General features: G+C 40.6%; 1 protein-coding gene across 2 annotated transcripts in view; it reads left to right on the top strand.

The window, feature by feature from the left end:
• The window catches only part of LOC139462477 (glycoprotein-N-acetylgalactosamine 3-beta-galactosyltransferase 1-like), a 71,899-nt gene that overhangs the window by 35,536 nt on the left and 11,803 nt on the right, over positions 1 to 24,560 (top strand). For both annotated transcript variants that reach the window (XM_071244230.1, XM_071244231.1), the window contains exons 2-4: positions 17,529 to 17,561; positions 21,376 to 21,470; positions 21,944 to 21,997. In XM_071244230.1, coding sequence (XP_071100331.1) covers positions 17,539 to 17,561; positions 21,376 to 21,470; positions 21,944 to 21,997 — 172 coding nt within the window. In that variant the 5' untranslated portion in view covers positions 17,529 to 17,538. The remainder of the gene's footprint in view (positions 1 to 17,528; positions 17,562 to 21,375; positions 21,471 to 21,943; positions 21,998 to 24,560) is intronic.

Genomic DNA, 24,560 nt, shown 5'->3' with positions numbered 1-24,560 from the left:
AGCTAGGGATACATCACCGTAGAGAATATTTTGTATTGTACATGTAGTTCCAGCTTTTAAAATGTTAGCGAACATGATATTTCTGGGAATAGTGTAATTGGGACATTCAAGAAAGAAGTGTATGTTGTTTTCACATGGGTTTCCACAAGAGCAGGACAAAGTATCAGATAAATTTACTTTAAAGAGGTCTGCATTTAGGGAACTGCAAGAATGCCTTAGGCGTGTATGTAAAGTATTAGCTCTTCGGTTGTCGGTTGAGAAGTATGGAGTTGGAGCTGCAATGGTTGTTTTAATCATATGTTTAAAATTTGATAATGATGTTGCACTTCTGTATTCAAGGGGTAACTATAATCAAGCTATCGTCCCGCGTTTGGGAACTTGATTATACCTTAATACGAAGAAGAGGAACGATTACGGTCAAGTAGTTTACTGTCATTGGTGTTGTGTTTTATAATACAGAATACAGAATAGCAATACATGGTACATAGAATGATAATAGTATGAATACATGAAACATATAGAATAATGATCGAATAAGCAACGGTTATAATACTTGAGTTGGAAAGCTGGAAAGGTAGGGGATATAGCCATAGGTAGAGCTAAGCACACTTTCATGTCTAGAGAGAGCATTACATGACACCAACATTATGACCTGTGACTGCATTTGTAAGTAATATCAGTATAAATACGCTTGGTTTATTACGTCTGAAGTGAGACGCGCTATTTACTAAATGTAGATATACATAAACGCGATAAACGATAATAACAATAACCTCAAACCAAGTACAATAAAACATGTAGATGTAGGATATGAACGATATTGATAATCACAATAGTATCATTTGCATTGACTTATCACGATGTTAGATTTGATTTCTAAATTCATCAATGCTTTGTCATCGTGTGTATCAAAATATGATAGAGTAACAGTTTCTTTAACGGCCGAACATTAGATATACAGACTAACTGTCTGTGTCTTTATCGTTCAACATACCGCCCGATTAACGTTACTTTCATGACACTTATTTGATATATATTGTATTCTGATACCGTGTATATTTGGGTATTGATAATGGATAATCATATTCAATTAATAGGGAATTACTCCTCATTCACAGACACATGTGGTGCTAAACAGATTTCACAAAACATACAAAGTATAGTAAACATCTATTCATAATACATACAAGTTCTGGTAAACAAATATCTAAAACACACACGTTATTGTGTATGATCTTTCGTACGTACATAGGTAATAATGAACGCTTTAACACACAAGGGATCTGTGCACATGCACAGCGCAAATATGTCTCTACCATCTTACATTAGATTGTTAAAGTTAACCACCTATAAAAACATAGACTATCTAGAATATATCGATATATATATATAATATAGGACCAAATGTATCAAATAATAAAATGTTTCTTACCTTAATAAGAAGAAGAGGAACGATTACGGTCAAGCAGTTTACTGTCAGTGGTGTTGTGTACTGACCAGTGGAGATGCTTGACTTTTATAGTAATCGCCTCGTATATTTTGACTTTGAGTGATTCCCTAGTCAGTGAATTGTGCATTGTCTTAATCTAAATCATGACCGACGATACGTCACGAGGTTATTACATAATAATAACTTCTACGCAGGTGCGACTGCGGCCTCTGGACAATAGATTTCACTGAGCGCGATGGGTTTGATGGATACGCCCATCTTACTGTAGCCTGCAATGTAGCTGTCAGTGTTCAGTTTGACACGTGAACGTTTACAAGATATACTTGCTTGTAGATATACTGTGGGTAATGAAACCTTTATGTATATTTTAATTCCATTTTTATTTAGTTAATAATTATATCAGAAAACGCTAACATTTACAGAACATATTGGAACATTATTGAGTGTATTTTACACTGGTATAATTTCCCTCTTGTGTGTTTTAGCTTTTGGCCTCATAAGCTGAACTAAAGAACATGTTAAACAAATGACATATTGAATATAAGACTAATGATATATGGAATATATACACACATACGTATATAAAGGCATGGTGATTGGTTCTGTAATGGGTTTAGTATTCACATGTCTGGATACATTTTGTCACTGATAATCTATGGTTCCAATACGGTGAAGAATTTTGGATGTACAACTAGAATGTGAACTTAAAAGGGTTGCTTCAAGACGGTCTTCAATGTTTTACCAGAAAGGAAAGGTACATTCAGAGTAGAACTTACTAATATGCTTTTACCCGAAAATTTGTTTTCAATTTGGAATCCTGGCCAGTTAAGAGAAAGGGTCGGCCAAAACGTTCCAGTAAGGGATAAATTATCGATGGTTGTAGGGTGTTTCAGATGCCTATATGACGGACGGAGTATACATTCAAAGTACCAGATGAAAGTAAGTTTAGATGAACAGGTACATGTTACTGAGTACAACACAGCCCAAACCTGACAAATTTTCCTCTGCATAAGGTCCGCCAGACACTCCAGTGAAGGTCCCAAAATTTGGGCTGGGTTAAACATTGGAGGTACCACATGAACCCAACATAAAAGGAACAATTGCACTCTACTTATTGCACAATACCCATTGCCAGACAAATCATCTTCTGCATAAGGCCCGCCAGACACCCACAAAAAGTTGACCCTTCAGGTATACACGGGTAAAATTGGTCTGGAATATATATTCATTGTACCACATTAAGGTACGTTTGAATGAACAGGTTCATATCACAGAGTACAGAATGGGACACACCATACAAATCTTCCTCTGTATAAGGCTTAAACATTGGAGGTATCACATGGAACCAACATAAAATGAACTGTTACACTCTACTTATTACAAAATACCCATTGCCAGACAAATCCTCTTCTGTATAAGGCCCGCCAGATACACCCTCACCCCACCCCACACAGTTGACCCTCTGTAATCCCAGTGTGCATAATGAAACATTGGACATCAGCTCTGAGAGTCAACAGATGGTCAAATTTATGTTTTGTTCTTAAAGATGGAAGGATTTGATTGAGATTAAAATCACGTATTTATAAAATCAGGTCTCTGAATACTAGTATTGATATCATAGATTGGGCCTATCGTTGAAATGTAATGAAAATGGCATGAACCTGAATCTTGTGAATATATATCTGATCAGCTATGAAGTCCTCAAAGCCTGCTATAGCCTGATAGCTTAGCTATGGATTCCTACAAGCCAGATAGGCATAAGATGCTATGTGCCGTGATTTTTATATATTGAACAACAAAAGTTCCTGTGACATTGAATAAGATTTAATGCAAAGTTATGTTTTTACCAAATCTGAAACAATTTCGGTTTTCAACAGATAAAAGACTCCTGTAAGTGTTCAAATGGTTTTAATTTGTGATACTGACTTCGGAAAATGCGTGAATTCATTAAAAAAAACATGAACATGCCAAAATGTCAATTTACAAATCAATAGCATGTGTGTCCGCCTCTGGTTGCGATGCAAGCAACACATGGAATGGACCAGGCGTCGCACAAAGTTCTGTGGGATATCTGTCCATATCTGCTGGAGCATGTTTCGAAGTTCCTGGAGTGTCTGTGGAACACGTGGTTGACGTCGAAGGCGCCGATCCATCTCATCCCACATGTGCTCGATTGGTGATAGATCAGGGGAGCGAGCCGGCCCGGGGATGACATTCACATTGTTTTTGTTGAAGAGATCCTGAACAAGTCGAGCAATATGAGGCTGGGCGTTGTCATGTTGAAAGGTAATGCCTGGGCCATGACGACGCAAAAACGGTAGAACAACAGTGCCGATGATTTCGTCGCGGTAGCGCTGTCCATTGAGATTTACCTCTACCACTATCAAACGGGTCCTCTGTAATCCCACCCGATACCAAAACGCTGCCGCCCCAGAACCGATCATCTTCCATGACACAATGAAGACAATCCCTGCACATCTGAGGCGGAGACGTACGGTTTGTGAAGATAATCGTCGAAGGCCAGGGATGCTTCTTGCAGTCACTGTTGCTGGCTGGAATCGATTTCGTAGGGGTGTTGTTCGAATCCAGTTGTCTTGTCGATTATTGGTTACGCGTGGCCTGCCACTCCGAGGATGGTCTCTGACTGCATTCGTCTGTTGCCAACGTTGCCATAAACACCAAATGGTGTTTCTGTGGACGTTAAATTGTCTTGCACCATCACGTTGACTCGATCCTTCTTCAAGCACACCAATGGCTCGCAGACGCTCGTTTTCGGACAGGCGTGGCATTTCATAATGTTGAATAATTGCGTAATTTTGTTGTTTTTCTGAGTGGTTGTTGTCAGCACGATGCTAAACAATGCATATGGAATCCCGTTAACGCACATGAAATGCATGGGGCTCGCATAAAAGTCAACATTTGCATGGAATGCATGCTTTTCTGTAGCATTTGCGTTTTTGTGACTTGATTCCATACATGTACTACAATAATGAAAACCAAACTTTACTTGTTTGAAAAATACACTATACACTTTTGTTGTTGAGTGTTGCAGAATGGATAATGATAGCCCCTAATACCACATGGAAATGTTTTAGGACGATAATCTGGAAAATCGGGGTTATAATTGTGTTTAATAACCTATGATCTCCATATATTTATATATAATATGGAAATATTTGGCCGGAATTCAGTTTTTTAGATGATAAAACTTGCTAAATAAACGGAGATCACCAAACAGTTATCACCAAGAGATTTCCAAATGGTATTAGGGACTGTCATTTACCATTCTTATAGCAGGCTTTGAGGACTACCTAAGCATGTTTGGGTTTGTAGGAATCCATAGCTAAGCTATCAGGCTATAGCAGGCTTTGAGGACTTCATAGCTGATCAGATATATATTCACAAGAATCAGATTCATGCCTTTTTATTACATTTCAACGATAGGCCTAATCTATGATATCAATACTAGTATTCAGAGACCTGATTTTATAAATACGTGATTTTAATCTCAATCAAATCCTTCCATCTTTAAGAACAAAACATAAATTTGACCATCTGTTGACTCTCAGAGCTGATGTCCAATGTTTCATTATGCACACTGGGATTACAGAGGGTCAACTGTGTGGGGTGGGGTGAGGGTGTGTCTGGCGGGCCTTATATAGAAGAGGATTTGTCTGGCAATGGGTATTTTGTAATAAGTAGAGTGTAACAGTTCATTTTATGTTGGTTCCATGTGATACCTCCAATGTTTAAGCCTTATACAGAGGAAGATTTGTATGGTGTGTCCCATTCTGTACTCTGTGATATGAACCTGTTCATTCAAACGTACCTTAATGTGGTACAATCGATATATATTCCAGACCAATTTTACCCGTGTATACCTGAAGGGTCAACTTTTTGTGGGTGTCTGGCGGGCCTTATGCAGAAGATGATTTGTCTGGCAATGGGTATTGTGCAATAAGTAGAGTGCAATTGTTCCTTTTATGTTGGGTTCATGTGGTACCTCCAATGTTTAACCCAGCCCAAATTTTGGGACCCTCTTTAGGGGGTCTGGCAGACCTTATGCAGAGGAAGATTTGTCAGGTTTGGGCCGTGTTGTACTCAGTAACATGTACCTGTTCATCTAAACTTACTTTCATCTGGTACTTTGAATGTATACTCTAGTCAAATTTTACCAGAGTGTCCACTGAGTGCATTAAGGGTCAACATTTGGGGGTGTCTGGCGGGCCTTATGCAGCAGACGATTTGTCTGGCAATGTGTATGTTATACTTAGTAGAGTGTAATAGTTCATTTTATGTTGATTTTATGTGGTACCTCCATTGTTTAACCCAGCCCAAATTTTGGGACCCTCTCTGGGGGTGTCTGGCAGGCCTTATGCAGAGGAAGATTTGTCTGGCGTGGCCCATTCTGTATCCTGTGAGATGAACTAGGTCCTTTACACTTACTTTCATGTGGTACCTCCAATGTTTGATCCAGCCCTTGAATGGCCCCTTCTTTTGGGGGGCCAGGGGCCACACGCAGCAGGGGCTCCCCGGCAGACATCCATATATGAATATGTTGGGTTACACAGTAAATGTTCCTGTGTTCGGATATTGGTACCTTGTTCGTTTGACCAAAGTGCTCTGGGCTGCTGCTCTAGTGGGGGAACATTACCAAAACACCAAATACATTACAAATATCATGTCTTTGCAGTCCATCAACATAGAAAATTCTGTCTCCTGTTCTGTAAGAACCGGGGTAGAATAGGTCTTCAGCAATTCATTCTTGCCGTAAATGGCGACAATGCTTGTCGTAAGAGGAGACCAACAGGACCGGGTGATCAGGCTCGCTGACTTGGTTGATCCATGTCATCAATCCCTATTGCGTGGATCGATGCTCATGTTGTCAATCACTGGATTGTCTTGTCCAGACTCGATTACTTACAGACCGCCGTCATATAGTTGGAATTTTGCGGCGGCGTTAAACAACAAACAAATCTGTAAGAATCATTTTCTTTTAAATACAATATTAAATATACTTGCTAAATCATAATATTCATAAACCACTACTGGAAATATGTACCTTCACATGTCCTCATTCTTCTCCCCTTCTCTTAGTAATATCACACACCTGTACCCATTGCACATGCTTGCTCGGATAGGCAACCTTGAATTGTGAGTTCTGGGAATCTATTTTTATAATAGTTCCTCGTTTAACTCTGGAATCCTATCCGTGAATGCTCACCAGAACTTCATCCCCTATCTGGTACACTGATGTGTCCTTGTTTTCTTGGTGTTTTTTAATCATTTCTGATGATTTGGTCAGTGACGACTGCAGCACATTTTTCCTGAGGTTTGCGATTGCCTCTATTCTCTCTTTAATGCCATATTCGTCTTCAGTATCCTAAAAAATAATAAAGTATTACATTTACAATGTTTATATGTCCACATATATAACATTAACGTCAAATGATATCACTTCCACTTCACATGTATTTTTACCTCCTATTCTAAACATATCATTATTTCTAATATCATTCAATTGAAATAGTACTATGTATATGCCCCTACTTGTCACATCTTCTGTCATTATTGCACAGGTTTAAAGGACCCGATGACAGTTATTTACCCCCATCCCTACAAATATTTCTTTAATTTTGTAAAAAGTTTTGAAATTTGGACTTAGTCTATGAACTGAAAGGAAGCAGTGTGGTTTACCAGAGCAGAACTAAAAAACTATTCAAGATATCTTCATGAATCTTGGTACACACATTGACCATATATTGTATATAGAAATCGTCTCAGGGAAGTGGGAATTCGAGCGAGAGGACCAAAAGTTGGACCTGTCTTGCGACGTGTACACCGTCAACGACGTGTCCGGTGGTGCAACAGAGCACAGGCATGGGATCTCAGGAACTGGCGACGCGTTTGGTTCAGCGATGAGTCACGTTTTCTTCTTCAATGACGTGATGGAAGACAACGTGTATACCGACGTCGACATGAACGTTTTGCGGAGAACTGCGTTCGACAGGTGGATCGATTTGGTGGAGGGTGTCATGGTGTGGGCAGCCATATCCTACACGGGTAGATCACAGTTAGTGGTTGTCCAGAGCAATCTTTCAGCAAACCGATACATAGACCAAATTCTCACCTCCTCCCAACTTTGGACCGCCAGAGGGAGCTGTTCCAACATGACAACGCTCGGCCCCACACAGCACGTGCAACAGTTAATTTCCTTGTTAATGAGAACATCAATGTCCTTCCATGGCCGTCAAAATCTCCTGATCTCAACCCGATTGAACATTTGTGGGACGAACTTGATCGACGCGTCCGTCAACGTCACCAGCGTCCACACACACTGGCACAAATCGCCAACGCCTTACAGGAGGAATGGCGAAGGATTCCCCATGAAAAAATCCGACGACTTGTGCAATCTGTGCCAAGGAGGTGTCGAGCAGTGACGGCTGCAAGAGGTGGCGTGACCAGGTACTGACCATGACGCCCCCTTGTGGCTGAATTAATGCTGACAATGACGACAATGCTTTTATCGATCACTGTGCCTAATTTCATTTGATTGTGTTCACGCATATTCTGTGTAGATACTTTAACATCTGGTTAATAGATATCCCTACTTGAAGAGAGTATTAAGTCATGAAGATTAGATATACACATGCTAGACCTGAACATAATGAAGTGATAACATCAATATTAGCTCTAACTAGATCAGAGGCAAGACGTTTGGACAGTGAAAAGGCTGAGAGATTTGGCAGTGAGATTGTTACTGGTAAAGACAAAGCATAATACATGTACTGTCAACTTCAAGAGGGACATCAAATGTTAATATATAATGTATGTTTTCTGTTCCTTATAAGGGTTGTTTATTATTTAAATAATCAATGAATTTTGATTATGTACATGACTGGATTACAGTTCATGATATATCAATAGAATTTTGGTAACAAATAACATATTCATATACCGAACCCAGGGCGCTCTCAAAATTAGAAATAGGGTGCTCTGAATAGAATATTATTTTGGTGAAAAACAACAGAGTTGAAAGATCGTAAATTTCGTGCTTTATGCTGACAGCCTAAAACGTTTATAAACGACAGATATTATCTTTCCACGAATAAATAGTCTTGTGTACATTTAGCAATCGGAAGGGTGACTATTGGGACTGTTCACTAGCCAATATATTAGCAAATATCGCCGTGGGCGCTTATTAGCGCGGTGCGCTTTTTTCGTTGAAAACGGTATTCATTTTCTTTGATGGTTGTCTTTTTTCACTTTGTTGAACAGATACTTCCACAAAGGTAATCCAAAGGTTACACAACAGTTAACTTATTTCAATTCAATATTTTGTATGGAGGCTGGATATGCTTTTCGCTCACAGCTGCTAAACCAGATTTTCCTCACATGAGACTATGAACCTGAGTACATTCTTAAAATATTCAACACCTTATAACAATATATTCAGTATATTGTTTGTGGCAGACTAACACCCCATTTTTAAATCCCAAGACTATATCTGATGGAGGGTCCACATTCACTACCAATTTCCTCTAAAAATAACAGTTACCTTTTGTGTCCTTTAGCATCAATAATTGGGCAACTGTAAAAAAAAAACACGAACCCTTAAATGATATCATGTCAATATGGTCACACCAAATTGTTCTGATCACAATCCCTTTACAGCATGCCAGTCTATATTTATTTCCAATATCATCGTATGGTTAGTGATAAATGTTAGAAAAACACCACCAAACTTCCTTTTATTAACTCTTACAAAACAAACTTGGGTGTGGGGGATTGGGGACATCCTGAAATGCCCAGGTAATGTTGGTGTGGGGAACGGTCTGAGTAGGGAAATGTCTGTGTTGGGAACTGAGTAGGGTAATGTTTGTGGGGGGAAATGTCTGTGTGGGAAACTGTCTGTGTGGAGAAATGCATGTGTGTGGAAATGTCTGCGTGGGGAACTGTCTGTGTGGGGAAATGTTTGTGTGGGGAAATGTATGTGTGGGGAAATGTCCATGTGGGAAAATATCTGTGTGGCTAAATGTCTGTATGTGTGGGGAACTGTCCATGAAGGGAAATGTCTGTGTGGGGAACTGTCCATGTAAGGAAATGTTTGTGTGGGGAAATGTCTGAGTAGGGAAAGGTCTGTGTGGGGAACTGTCCATGAAGGGAAAGGTCTGTGTGGGGAAAGGTCTGTGTGGGGAAATGTCTAGATATGACTATAGATTGTATAGAGTAGGGAAATTTCGAATAATGAGTGATATAAATAATTTCATTGGATTCATTGGGGGAATGTCTGTGTGTGAAATTGTTCATGAAGTGAAAGTTCTGAGTAGTGAAATGTCTGAGTAGGAAAATGTCAGTGTGTGGGAATGTGTGAGTAGGGAAATGTTCATGTTGGGAAAAGTCTGTGTGGGGAAATGTCTGTGTAGGGAAATGTTTGAGTAGGAAAATGTTTGTGTGGGGAAATGTCTGTGTGGGGAACTGTCCATGTTGGGAAATGTCTGTCTGGGGAAATGTCTCTGTGGGGAAATGCCCATGTGGGGAAATATCTGAGTAGGGACATGTCTGAGTAGGGACATGTCTGTGTGAGGAAATGTCTGTGTTGGGAAATGTCTGTGTGAGGAAAAGTGTGTGTGAGGAAAGGTCTGTGTGAGGAAATGTCTGTGTAGGGAAATGTCTGTGTTGGGAAATGTCTGTGTTGGGAAATGTCTGTGTGAGGAAATGTCTGAGTGAGGAAATATCTGTGTGAGGAAGGGTCCGTGTGAGGAAATGTCTGTGTGGGGAAATGTCTGTGTGAGGAAAGGTCTGTGTGAGGAAATGTATGTGTGAGGAAATGTATGTGTGGGGAAATGTCTGCGTGGGGAACTGTCTGTGTGGGGAAATGTTTGTGTGGGGAAATATATGTGTGGGGAAAGGTCTGTGTGGGGAACTGTTCATGAATGGAAAGGTCTGTGTGAGGAAATGTATGTGTGAGGAAATGTATGTGTGGGGAAATGTCTGCGTGGGGAACTGTCTGTGTGGGGAAATGTTTGTATGGGGAAATGTCTGAGTAGGGAAAGGTCTGTGTGGGGAACTGTCCATGAAGGGAAAGGTCTGTGTGGGGAAAGGTCTGTGTGGAGAAATGTCTGTATATGACTATAGATTGTATAGAGTAGGGAAATTTCGAATCGTGAGTGATATAAATAATTTCATTGGATTCATTGGGGGAATGTCTGTGTGTGAAATTGTTCATGAAGTGAAAGTTCTGAGTAGTGAAATGTCTGAGTAGGAAAATGTCAGTGTGTGGGAATGTGTGAGTAGGGAAATGTTCATGTTGGGAAAAGTCTGTGTGGGGAAATGTCTGTGTAGGGAAATGTTTGAGTAGGAAAATGTTTGTGTGGGGAAATGTCTGTGTGGGGAACTGTCCATGTTGGGAAATGTCTGTCTGGGGAAATGTCTGTGTGGGGAAATGCCCATGTGGGGAAATGTCTGAGTAGGGACATGTCTGTGTGAGAAAATGTCTGTGTTGGGAAATGTGTGTGTGAGGAAATGTGTGTGTGAGGAAAGGTCTGTGTGAGGAAATGTCTGTGTGAGGAAATGTCTGTGTTGGGAAATGTCAGTGTTGGGAAATGTCTGTGTGAGGAAATGTCTGAGTGAGGAAATATCTGTGTGAGGAAGGGTCTGTGTGAGGAAATGTTTGAGTAGGAAAATGTCTGTGTGAGGAAATGTCTGTGTGGGGAACTGTCCATGTTGGGAAATGTCTGTCTGGGGAAATGTCTGTGTGGGGAAATGCCCATTTGGGGAAATGTCTGAGTAGGGACATGTCTGAGTAGGGACATGTCTGTGTGAGGAAATGTCTGTGTTGGGAAATGTCTGTGTAGGGAAATGTCAGTGTTGGGAATGTCTGAGTGAGGAAATATCTATGTGAGGAAATGTCTGTGTGGGGAAATGTCTGTGTGGGGAAATGCCCATGTGGGGAAATGTCTGAGTAGGGACATGTCTGTGTGAGGAAATGTCTGTGTGGGGAAAAGTCTGAGTAGGGACACGTCTGTGTGAGGAAATGTCTGTGTGGGAAAATGTCTGTGTGGGAAAATGTCTGTGTGAGGCAATGTGTGTGGGGGGAAATGTCTGTGTCACGAAATGTCTTTGTGGGAAATGTCTGTGTGAGGAAATGTCTGTGTTGGGAACCGTCTGAGTAGGGTAATATTCATGTGGGGAAAAGTCTGTGTGAGGAAATGTCTGTGTAGGGAAATGTTTGAGTAGGGAAATGTCTGTGTGGGGAAATGTCTGCGTGGGGAAATGTCTGTGTGAGGAAATGTCTAGTTAATTGTGGGGAAATGTCCATGTAGGGAAATGTCTGAGTAGGGAAATGTCTGTGAGAAAATGTCTGTGTGGGGAACTGTCTGAGTAGGGAAATATCTGCGTGGGGAAATGTCTGTGTGGGAAAATGTCTGTATGGGAATATGACCATGTCGTAAATGTCTTTGTGGGGAACTGTCTATGTGAGGAATGTCTGTGTTGGAAACTGTCCATGTTGGGAAATGTCTGAGTAGGGAAATGTTTGTGTGGGGAAAGGGTATGTGTGGGGAACTGTCTAGATTGGGAAATGTCTGTCTGGGGAAATGTCTGTGTGAGGAAATGACCATGTGGGGAAATGTCCATGTAGGGAAATGTCTGTGTGTGGAAATGTACATTTGGTAAATGTCTTTGTAGGGAACTGTCTGTGTTCGGAAATGTCTGTGTGGGGTTATGTTCATGTGGGGAAATATCTGTGCGTGGAAATGTCTGTGTGGGGAACTGTCTATGTAGGGAAATGTCGGTGAGAGGAAATGTCCACGTGGGGATGTGCTTGTTTGGGGAAATATCCATGTGGAGGAATGTCTGTGTGGGGAACTGTAAATGAAATGAAATGTCTGAGTTGGGAAATGTCTGTGTGGGGAAATGTCTGTTCGGGGAAATGTCTGTTTGGGAAAATGTCTGAGTAGGGAAATTTTGAAATTTCGAAGGCGAGGTCCGCATATTTGCCATGTTTTTCCTGAATCTTGTGTCAAAAGGGACACAAATTTCAAAAATATAAAAAAAAGATTTCATTGGATTCATCAAAAAGGACAAGATCATGTTTGTTGGCCTGGATACCTCTGAGGTTGCATACGGGCCTATTCCAAAAAAAATGTATTTATCATTTTCCATGACGCCCTCTACATATTCCGGGTCGTACCATGGATGGAACTCATGTCAGGAAAATGTGTGTGGAAATGTATGAGTAGGGAAATGTTCATGTGGGGAAAAGTCTGTGTGGGGAAAGGTCTGGATATGTGTGGGGAACTGTCCATGTAGGGAAATGTCTGAGTAGGGACATGTCTGTGCGAGGAAATGTCTGTGCGGGGAAATGTCTGTGTGGGGAAATGTCCATGAAATGAAATGTCTGTGTGCGAAATGACTGTGTGAGGAAATGTCTAGATATGTGTGGGGAAATGTCTGTGTGGGGAAATGTCCATGTAGGGAAATGTCTGAGAAGGGAAGGTCTGTGTGGGGAAATGTCTTAGTGGGGAAATGACTAGATATGTGTGGGGAAATGTCTGTGTGGGGAAATGTCCATGCAGGGAAATGTCTGAGTAGGAAAATGTCTGTGTGGGGAAAAGTCTTTGTGGGTAAATATCTGCGTGGGGAAATGTCTGCATGGGGAAATGTCTGTGATGGGAAATGTCTGAGTGGGGAACTGTCCATGTAGGGAAATGTATGTGTGGGGAATTGTCTGTGTGGGAAACTGTCCATGTTGGGAAATGTCTGAGTAGGGAAATGTTTGTGTGGGGAAATGTATGTGTGGGAAACTGTCCATATTGGGAAATGTCTGTCTGGGGAAATGTCTATGTGGGGAAATGACCATGTAGGGAAATGTGTGTGTGTGGAAATGTCCATTTGATAAATGTCTTTGTAGGGAACTGTCGGTGAGAGGAAATGTCCACGTGGGGATGTGTTTGTTTGGGGAAATATCCATGTGGAGGAATGTCTGTGTGGGGAACTGTCCATGAAATGAAATGTCTGAGTTTAGAAATGTCTGTGTGGGGAAATGTATGTGTGGGGAAGTGTCCATGTTGGGAAATGTCTGTGTGGGGAAATGTCTGTGTGGGGAAATGACCATGTGGGGAAGTGTCCATGTAGGGAAATGTCTGTGTGAGGAAATGTCCATTTGGTAAATGTCTTTGTGGGGAACTGTCTGTGTTGGGAAATGTCTGTGTGGGGAACTGTCCATGTAGGGAAATGTCGGTGTGGGGAAATGTCCATGTGGGGATGTGCTTGTTTGGGGAAATATCCATGTGGAGGAATGTCTGTGTAGGGAACTGTCCATGAAATGAAATGTCTGAGTTGAGAAATGTCTGTGTGGGGAACTGTCTGTTTTGGGAAAATGTCTGAGTAGGGAAATTTCGAAATTTCGAAGGCGAGGTCCGCATATTTGCCATGTTTTTCCTGAATCTTGTCAATCACATAAGGGTCAAAAGGGACAGAAAATTCAATAATATCAATGATTGCATTGGATTCATCAAAAAGGACAATATCAGGTTTGTTGGCCTGGATACCTCTGAGGTTGTATACGGGCCTATTCCAAAGACTATGGTATTTATCATTTTCCATGACGCCCTCTACATATTCCGGGTCGTACCATGGATGGACCTCTATGTCAAAACCACAAGCATTTCGAAGGCGGTGATAAAATTATCCATCCACTCAATCATGTCGCTTAAGACACTGTTTTTGTGAAATTAAATGCAACCAATGGCAATGATGAGAAAAGACCTACAGTCGGTTCCATTGAAAGGTTTTAGAAACAGATGTGGTCTGTATCCGGCAACTGCAACCTCGAGGAACCATGGGTAGAGAAGTACAATGATAATGTTCATGACAAAAATGTACGTGACAAGTCACTTGTTGTGTTCCATTACATCTGATTGCCTGCTAATTGTAATTAAAAAGTTCAAATCTAATACGGCGCCAGGGCCTGATGGTATTCGAAACCGGTTTTAGAAACTGTTCCCTGGTGTCAAAACGCCATTACTTCACTGTTTAAATTCTCTTGACACATGGGATGTTCCGCCCAAAGAAAGGTGATTTGACTGACCCTAAAAACTTCTGCCCTATAACTTGTCTAAATACACAGTACAAAATATTCACAGGGTGTCTTACAGATCTTGTGTCAACATACTGCTCTTCAAATGACGTTATTTACATGTAGAAGAAACGAGCCAGAAAGGGATCTTGGGGTTGTAAGGATCAATTGGCAGTTCAGAAAATGATTCTCGAAGAGTCCAAAACTTACAAGGGTCGAGCAATACTTCTCCCAAAGAAAGGTGATTTGACTTATCCATAAAACTTCCGCCCTATTATGTCTGAATACACAATATAAAATATCAACATGATGTCTTACAGATATTGTGTCATCGTACTGCGCATCCAATGACATTATTTACATGTAGCAGAAAGGAGCCAGAAAGGGATGTGTTGGGGTTGTAAGGATCAATTGGCAGTTCAGAAAATGATCCTCGAAGAGTCTAAAACTTACCACCGTAACCTCTCAATGTGTTGGATCGACTACAGAAAAGCTTATGATTCTGTACCTCACGAATGAATTTTGAAGTCTCTGGAGTGTATTGTCCTCCCCGAACGACTACTTGTTTTACTCAAGTCTTTAATGCATTGCTGGTCAACTCAAATTGAGGTGTATTCGCAGGGGCAGGTAGTGACTTCGGAACCCATTTCTATTGGAAGAGAAATATTTCAGGGCGATTCTTTTAGCCCTTTGCTTTTCTGTTTGACACAAAATCCTTTAAGCTTTTTTGCCTTGTAAAGAGGAATGTCCTCAGCACAGATCTCTAACACCCCTTACTCTCCCCCTTTACATGGATGAACCTTGAACTTATTGCTAATGGAGGATCCACTCTAAAAAAACAGATTCTCATTGTCGAGTCCTTTTCTAATGATATCGGCATGTCTTTTGTACTCGACAAATGCAACATTCTTCATCTGAAACGTGGCAAGGTAGAAGAGGGAGGATCAGTCAATGTACTTGGGGGAGGAGTTATTCACCATCTCGTGGAAGGTCAGGCCTATACGTACTCGGAAATACAGGTTAAGGACAAACTCCCAAAAAATAATAATATACAACACACACGCATGCATGCACGCACGCACGCACACATGCACTCAGACAAGCACACACACACATGCTCTCGTGCATGCTCTACCATTAGACCACGAAGCCAGCTTAATTGAAACGTTTGGCCAAAACACAAACAGACTCAACTACATCGGACAAAGACCTCATGTTCTTGAATTTGAAATTTGCAAATAATGGAATTGATGCCTCAAATTTAAGTAACATTCTCAGACAAAAATCAGTTTCCTACATTGTGCCACAGTTTTTTTAACCACCAATATATTATTTTCATGAATGAACACCATTGCATCCAGATTATTCAATTATTGGAAAGTGTTGCAGAACGTGGATTTGGGCAGCTCATGACATAAATTCCACTTCTTGTGGAAGCCAAGCCATCATACCGCCACCAACCTATAGGTCGTTTTATCACAGGTGACTTCTCTATTATTGACAATAACAACCTTCGTCATTGGCATTTTTTTGAAAATTTAATGTTCGAGTTTCCATGGCAACGACTTTGACTTAGACTGAAAATGGCGGTAGTCCTCATCTCCGGAACAGATGTTGTAAACCTTACAATATTTCTTCACCAAACGTGGCACAAAGATAGGTCTAGTGGTGAACTGGTGCCTTTTGATAGTTTGGCATTTTTTAAAATTTATCGTTCGAGTTTCCATGGCAACGACTTTGACTTAGACTGGAAATGGCGGTAGTCCTCGTCTCCGGAACAGATCTTGAAAACTGTACAATATTTCTTCACCAACCTTGGCACATAATGTCATCTCGCAGTATTGAATACATTTCCTTTCTTGTTGGCAAGTTCTGCATTGCTTGTGTGTATGTTCCTCCAAACGTGTTATGGACACGGTTGTCGCATTCACTTACTAACTTCATGCAGAAACTTCAGGATCTCTCCAAGCAGCATGAAAGTGAACATGTCCTAGTTACTGGGGATTTCAACTGTGATCTGGGTGAAAAACTAAAACTTGAAGATATCTTTAATTTGGGGAAAGTGACTCAACTCATTCACTCTCCAACTCACTGTCTTGGAGCTACTCTGGACTTATGGTTTACTTATCATGCCAGTGCTGTAGCATTCCAGACTCCAGTCTACTACTCAGATCATCAGAATATTGGTGCTGTACTTCTCAGTACACCTCATGGTGCCCCCTGCTCTCATTGATCTCTAAGTAAAGTAAGAACTCCCCTAGTGCTGAAATTAGGCCAGTGAAAATGGACCAGTGAACATAATTCACAGGAGCTGATGGTTTGCACACAACCGGACATATTGGTGGGGATGTGAGTTTTTTATGCTTGTTCAAATATGGACCTACATGTCGCGAGCAGTCTCCTACCACTTGGGATCACAAGTTCAAACTCGATATGGAATCTGTCGAAGCATAAATGCCAATAAATGGGCCAAAAGAGAAGAGGAACCTGTTGAATGTTTTTCAGGGTGGGTTAAGTCTGTGCATCCTGTTGTCATTGGTAGAATGCACAAATTTAAAAAAAGAGAAAACAGAAATGAAACGAAGCCATTGTGTCCCGACCAGCTGAAACCTAAATCCTGGCTGCCCTACATGAAAAGTTTGCTGTTGTTCCCTCCGACAAGGCCTCAAATAACAAACCATTATATGTGAGAGAAAAAAACAGTTTTGAATATCCGCCGAAACGGATACATTGCTGATTCCGACTTTGAGGTAATGAAGGTGTTTACATGACAGATGATGGAAATAGTTCGCGAGGCAATTTGGGTTTGGTAGTCGTATGATTTTTTTTGAAAACATATAAAAAACATTAACTTTGTTACAATATGTTATATCATATATAAAATATCATGTTGTAAATGTTTCTTATGTCTGAAAAGGGAGGAGACATCCCCTCCCTGCATCTGTATGTGAGCCACCATTTTCAAAATCGAACTAACCGCTGACTTTTTTGTTTCAGTCACCACAACATGAAAACGTGGCTCTTTAGAAGGTAATATTATTTTGAACAAATTGTAGGAAGGGCGATGCATACGCATGACTGACAAATTGGATCCGGGGTACAATAGGTCTTCAGCAAACCATGCTTGCCGTAAAAGGCGACTATGCTTGTTGTAAGAGGCGACTAACGGGATCGGGTGGTCAGACTCGCTGACTTGGTTGATGCATGTCATCAATGCCGATTGCGTGGATCGATGTCCATGATGTCAATCACTGGATTGACTGGTCCAGACCCGAATATTTACAGACCGCCGTCATATAGCTGGAATATTGCTGAGTACGTCGTTAAACTACAACGAGTGACTAATTGGCATTTAGCTCACTCGTTCACTCACTCACAACGATCTAAGTATGCTTGTGATATGTCGTCATTTTATCTCCGACAAATCGCTTTCCATATTCAAAAGACATCTCCGCCGACTGTACGGATCCAACTATATCATGAGTATTTGTGTAACGAATCACCATCATATAGTGATGATCCCAAGTGTTCGCGAAAAGGTGGGGGTATCCTGTCCCACAAGTGGCACTATTCACAAACACATGCAATGTCAAGTCAAGTAAATTTTCACCTGAAAAAAAAACACGGGGACAGTTAAAGTTAAAGTTAAACAGCCTCAGACAGGATACGTCAGAGGCTGTAAATTGGCCTATTCCAAAGAATTTTGTATTTATCATTTTCCATAACGCCCTCTACATATTCCGGGTCGTACCATGGATGGACCTCTGTGTCAAAACCACAAGCATGGCAAGGACGGTAATAAAATGATCAAGCCACGCCATCATGTCACTTAAGGTACTGTGTTTGTGTCAAAACTGGGCATCAATTGACAATGTGTTGGACAATCTCATTAAATCCATTACATAATCTACATTTCATATCTACATTTTGATGCAAAATCACACATTGACGGTTTCGAGTGGGAACCCGCCGTGATATTGCTGGATTATTGCTAAAAGCGGCGTAAAACAATACTCACTCACACTCGAGTGGGAAGTGACTGTTCCTGTGCAGCAAACAGAAAGCCTTCTGTTTCACTTTTCAGGTCAGCCGACACACTGCACATAAACTCTATGCAGTGGTCGTTCGAGAGTCTGGGCATATTTGATGTGGCACTTCGCTTGGTTGACACTCATTTCTGTACCGTCCAGCAGAACAAAACCATCAACAAAATCAACACCGACATCGAGATTATGTCCCACATCCTTGGCTCGTTTTAGAAGACTGTGGGATCGTCAGACAAATTAATGTGTGCAAAAGTGAACAAAACAATTCTATCATGAAGAGCCCCAACGTTAATCATACCACGTCCACCCATAATGACTGGTAAATATAAGCGATTGAGGGAAGAGCGAGGGTGGTGGGATCTATTATCTGTCATAAATCTTCGTGCGAGGGTGTCAGTACCCTGAATTTCTTGTTTCGTCCAGTCAACAAAACCAAAAGAATATGAAAGGACGGTTACAGCATAAGTATTTGTGTCTTTGACTTTATTGCGAGCGTTCAGCTCTGAACTCCAGGTTTTCTTTAGTCTACATTTGTCATCTGTCCGAAGTTTTTCCTTGATATGGGCATTCTGGACTTTGTCCCTAATCTGCATCCCTAAGTACGTATAGGCCTGACCTTCCATGAGATGCTCAATAACTCCTCCAAGTAAACTGACTGATCCACCCTCTTCTACCTTGCCACGTTTCAGATGATGAATGTTGCATTTTTTGAGGCCAAAGAACATGCTGATATCATTAGAAAAGGACTCGACAAGGAGAATCTGTTTTTTTAATGTGAATCCTCCATTGGCAATAAGTTCAAGGTCTTCCATGTAAAGGATGTGAGTAAGGGGTGTTGGGGATCTGTGCTGAGGATGTCCAGGATGATAACCTCCCTCTTTGCTAAGCAAAAAAAGCTTAAAGGATTTAGTGACAAACAGAAAAGCAAAGAGCGAAAAGAATCGCCCTGAAATATTCCTCTTCTAATAGAAATGGGTTCCGAAGTCACCACCTGCCCCTGCGAATACATCTCAAGTTGAGTTGACCAGCAAGTCATTAAAGACTTGAGTAAAACAAGTAGTCGGTTGGGGAAGTCAATACATTCCAGAGACTTCAAAATCTATTCGTGAGGTACAGAATCATAAGCTTTTCTGTAGTCTAACCAACATATTGAGCGGTTACGGTGGTAAGTTTTAGCCTCTTCAACGGTCATTTTCTGAATTAGTAGATGATCCTTACAACCTAAACATCCCTTTCTGGCTCTTTTCTGGTATCTCAATGAGCTAGCACTATAAACCGGCATCAGTCTGGACTAGTACAAGCAGCCACACAAACACACACACGTACATGCACGTCGCTATATAAGTGCAATAATCTTGGACGCGACGTTAAACCCCATTTCACCTCACCTCCTCGAGGTTACAGATGCTGAGTATAGACCACAACTGTTTCCAAAACCTTTCACTAGAATCCATGGTGGGTCGTTCCTCATCACTGCCATTGGATATTTTTAATTGCCTGTAAAATTGTTTTTCATTAGATTTAAACAATTTGTTTTGTCTGATAAAATTATTTTTCTTGTCCCACTTTCTTTTTGTCCAAACCTTTATTTTTGCTTTCAGAGAATCAAGAATTTGATTAAGAATCTTCTCTGTTGTCTTGTATTTTGTTTTTAAAGTTTTCCAAACTGATTTTTGCCGTTTTGACATTGATTGCCCTGAGGAATGTACTTTTAGGCAAAGTCTTTCCTTGTTTCGTTTAGTTTTATTTGGAACAGGTTTTACTATGGAAGATTTTGTTTATTACCCTTTTGTGGTTTATTGTCTTTGGAAACTGTATGGAGTTCCTCCAATGTTCGAGCAGCAGCATACACGCAACAGTTAATGAACAGTCCGCATTGAGAGTGACAGTGATGATTTAATTTAATTTATCAATTTCATTCTGTGGAATTTATTGAAATGTTAAAATGGCCTCCGTTTCTCAATCGGTAAATCACAGATTTGATTATAGGATGACATAAACAAAATATACAAAGGATCATTAGTAAGATCATTGACAAAAGAGGGGTCGGAAGAGCAACCATCAGGAATTTCATTTTGTGATCCCATGTGTGGGTCATCAGTGACATTTTCATCAGGTAATTTAGGAAGAATAATGCAAACGTTCATTTGCAATTTCGGTTCTGCTACTGTTGGAACTGAGGGTTCCTGCAAAGTCGCCTGGCGAGTGTTGGCTATTAGCCCACCAAGTTCACGGAGCAAATATAATTTCAGTCGCGGGAGCTGATCACGGATGTTTTGTTCTGTGAGATGTACAATGGCATGGCTTTGTCCCAATGCTGCTTCAACAATTTGGTATTTCTGGCCACCCTGTTGCTTTCGCACACTCAAGAAGTGTGGACTTCAGTTGTTGTGTCCAAGATATTCTTGGGGCAACTCCTGCTGTTATTGCTGTTGTTGTGTTGTTATCATTTTTGCCGCTTCTTGATATGTGTAACAACACAAGGCACACAGATCTAGACTTGTTTATGCTAGTATGATAATGCTTGTAAGGCTTTATTTTAAATGGAGTGTTATTCTATAGCATCGTTTTCTCAGAACCACAAAGCCAAGAGAGCTGATATTTCGTCAGGATATGTGTCACTACAATGACAATTTACCCGTTTTTCTTAACATTTAGACAAAAATCACACAAGGAACAGTTTGTTATCCTGCTTTCTGAAACTTTCACACCAATGAAGGTTTAATGTGAGGTTTTCTGTGCGTTGGATGTAAATAATCTGTATCTATACCTCTAATAATGTCTTTCATTCCTTGTAGATTCCATAATCCTCTTGCGAAATGGCGGAGCATATCACCTTTGGTAATTGTCGCGCTCCTGTATGTGTGCTATGTGTGTTGGAGAGAACATCCAGGTGAGTCTCAATACAAAAAGTATGTTTATTTGTTTGTTTGTTGTTTAACGCAGTACTCTGCAATATTCAAGCTATATGTCGGCGGTCTGTAAGTAATCGAGTATGGCCAGCCAATCCAGTGACTGCCATCATGAGTATCAATCTACACAACTAGGAAACGAAATTGTGCACCAACGAAGTCAGCAAGCCTGTCCACCCGTTAGTCGCTTCTTACGACAAGCATGGGTTGCTGAAAACCCATCCTAACCCGCATATTCACGGGGAAGCAACATTGAGAGAATAGTTCCAAGAGACATATTGCTGAAAGTATGTCAACAATATGTCAACACGGACAATTCCAAAAGTATAAGACAAATATATTATGGAAATTTGGAAAGTGTAAAACAAACACACCTCGACAGCATGAAAATGTAATTTGTATTATATCATGCCATTCTTGACAGTATGTTACCAGTACATCATAACATTTGCAGAAGTCATCCGAAACACATCAGGCCTTACATGGAGAGACGCTAGTTTGCGGAACAGTGAGTATAAATAACCATCCGGCCATTTGTTGGTCTATGATACACCACGTACAACACAACATCAAATATCCCAAAGTCATTATATATACGTTGATATTTATGTCATATATATAACAATATATAATTATTACAAAAACACCCGACCCCACATGCACAACCCCACATCCACTAACATACATACAGGCAGGCACACACAGAGGAATACATACGTTTAATATACGTAGATAACCATATATCCCAGCCCTCATGCTAAATATACACATGTATGCAACCATTCATGTACGTGGGTAAACATGCACGCAATAAGTCAACCACATTTACGCATTGACTAGTTTTGCACATTGACTGGAATTTTATATATACTGTAATATATAAATTGTATTAATTAAAGACTAAACGTGCAAATTTAATCAAGTTTATTTCGTAATTCAGGCCACATGGCCCATAGTACAGTTGTAAGATAAATTATGTTTTAGGTCACATGTCAAGAGTGTTACATCTCTGTCGATCTCATTTTAAATAATTTATAAAAATATAGTGAGTGATCGAGTGAGCTAAATGCCAATTAGTCACTCGTTGTTGTTTGTTGTTTAACGCCGCACTCAGCCATATTCCAGCTATATCACGGTGGTCTGTAAATAATCGAGTCTGGACCAGACAATCCAGTGATTGATATCATGAGCATCGATCCACGCAATTGGGATCGATGACATGCATCAACCAAGTCAGCGAGACTGACCACCTGATCCCGTTAGTCGCCTTTTACAAGCATAGTCGCCTTTTACGGCAAGCATGGGTTGCTGAAGACCTATTCTACCCCGGAATCTTCACGGGTCTATCAAGCTTAGGACAATAATATCAGAGGATTTAAATAAACTTGCAAACGTAATATTACCTTTATAATATTTCTGTGTTACGAGGTAAGAAAAGTATTTCACAATTGAATATATTTCTTACAAACAAAAAAGACATGGTATTCATCCTCTACTAAATGCAGGTCACATTCTTTGCGTATGGATTCTGTAAGAGGTATATTTAACAATGACCTTTTGCGAATAATGTTGACTCGAACGTTGTAAAGAGATATTCGAAATTTACACATTGCTCCAACTAATCGTTTGTCTCTGAGTACTGTTATGTATAATTCGGGTTTCAGAAGAGATTTTATATTAGCATAATGCACTAAAAAAGTAGACGTCTCCAAACTGTGGTATCTTGATTGGAAATATATATCTCTTAAGCATCTTCTAAATGCAGATTAAAAACATGCTCTTATCACAACATATTGGAATAACCAAATTGAAAGGTGAGGTGAAATGGGGTTTAACGTCGCGTCCAAGATTACTGCACGTATACAGCGACGTGCACGCACGTGTGCCTATATGTAGCTGTTGGTACTAGTCAGGACTGATGCCGATTTATAGTGCTAGCCCTCTGAGATACCATGCCGCAGTTTAACATGAATAATGCCCCATTCAGACACAGTATACAGACTCCGAGGTGACCAGTCCTTGTTTTAGCCCCCTAATGCCTAGCGCCAGACAGGGAAACAACATGTACCATCTTTTAACGTAATTTGGTATGACGCAGCCGGTGGTCGAACCCCGGACCACCCTCCCTCGGGACGGACGCTCTACCACTGGACCACGGAGGCGTTCGCAAATTGAAAGGGATTTTGTTGTTGCTTTTTATATGATTAAACGTATTGTACAAAACAGTTAGCTAGTGGGTTTATGTGAAATGGGATTAACGTCTCGTTTAAGATATCACTTATGTATGCATGCTCGTGTGGCTGCTCATACTAGTCGTGTTTCTGTACATGTGCCAGTTTAATCGTACCAGCCAATTGAAATACCATACCTCAGTTTTCAATGAATATCCCATTCAGACACAATGTACTAATTATGAGATGGTAAATCCTTGTTTTAACCCCTCGTCTTAATGCCGTGCGCCAGGCAGACTAACACGAACTACAATCTTTTGACGTCTTTTTGACGTCTAAACTCGAACTGCTCTGGACTGAAATCCAAGATCTATTCCCTGTTCACCTCTATGTAGCCAGCCGCGTCCGCTGAGTCCTCAGTCAGTAACGTGTCTACATCCATATGCATATGGTCTAGTCGTAAGCGAATAAGATATTTTAATGGATTTAATTCCAGTTATGCAAAGTTGGATATGCTCTGTCAAATCATAATGTCCTATAACGGCATAACTGACCTACTGACCTGGAAAGCTCTTTCCCTTATCTATAATACCTTTCTGAACGGTTCCTAATAACTGAGGATGCCAAGTGCACATCACCTGCTTTACCAGTGTTATCCTCTGTGTGTCTGCAATGTGGTGTATACGTATCTTCTGTGTGTCTGCATTATAGTGTATACGTATTGTCTGTGTGTCTTAATATGGTGTGTACGTATCGTCTGTCTGCAATGTTGTGTATACCTATCGTCTGTGTGTCTGCAAAAAAATTGTATACGTATCGTCTGTGTGTCTGGAATATAGTGTATACGTATCGTTCGTGTCTGTATTGTGGTGTATACGTTTCCTTTGCATCTGTGTGTCT

This window comes from Haliotis cracherodii, unplaced genomic scaffold (genome assembly GCF_022045235.1).
Source record: "Haliotis cracherodii isolate W230 unplaced genomic scaffold, xgHalCrac1.p SCAF_15, whole genome shotgun sequence".
NCBI lineage: Eukaryota > Metazoa > Mollusca > Gastropoda > Lepetellida > Haliotidae > Haliotis > Haliotis cracherodii.
The sequence above is the reverse complement of the archived record's forward strand: the minus strand, read 5'-3'. Positions and strand labels throughout refer to the sequence as shown.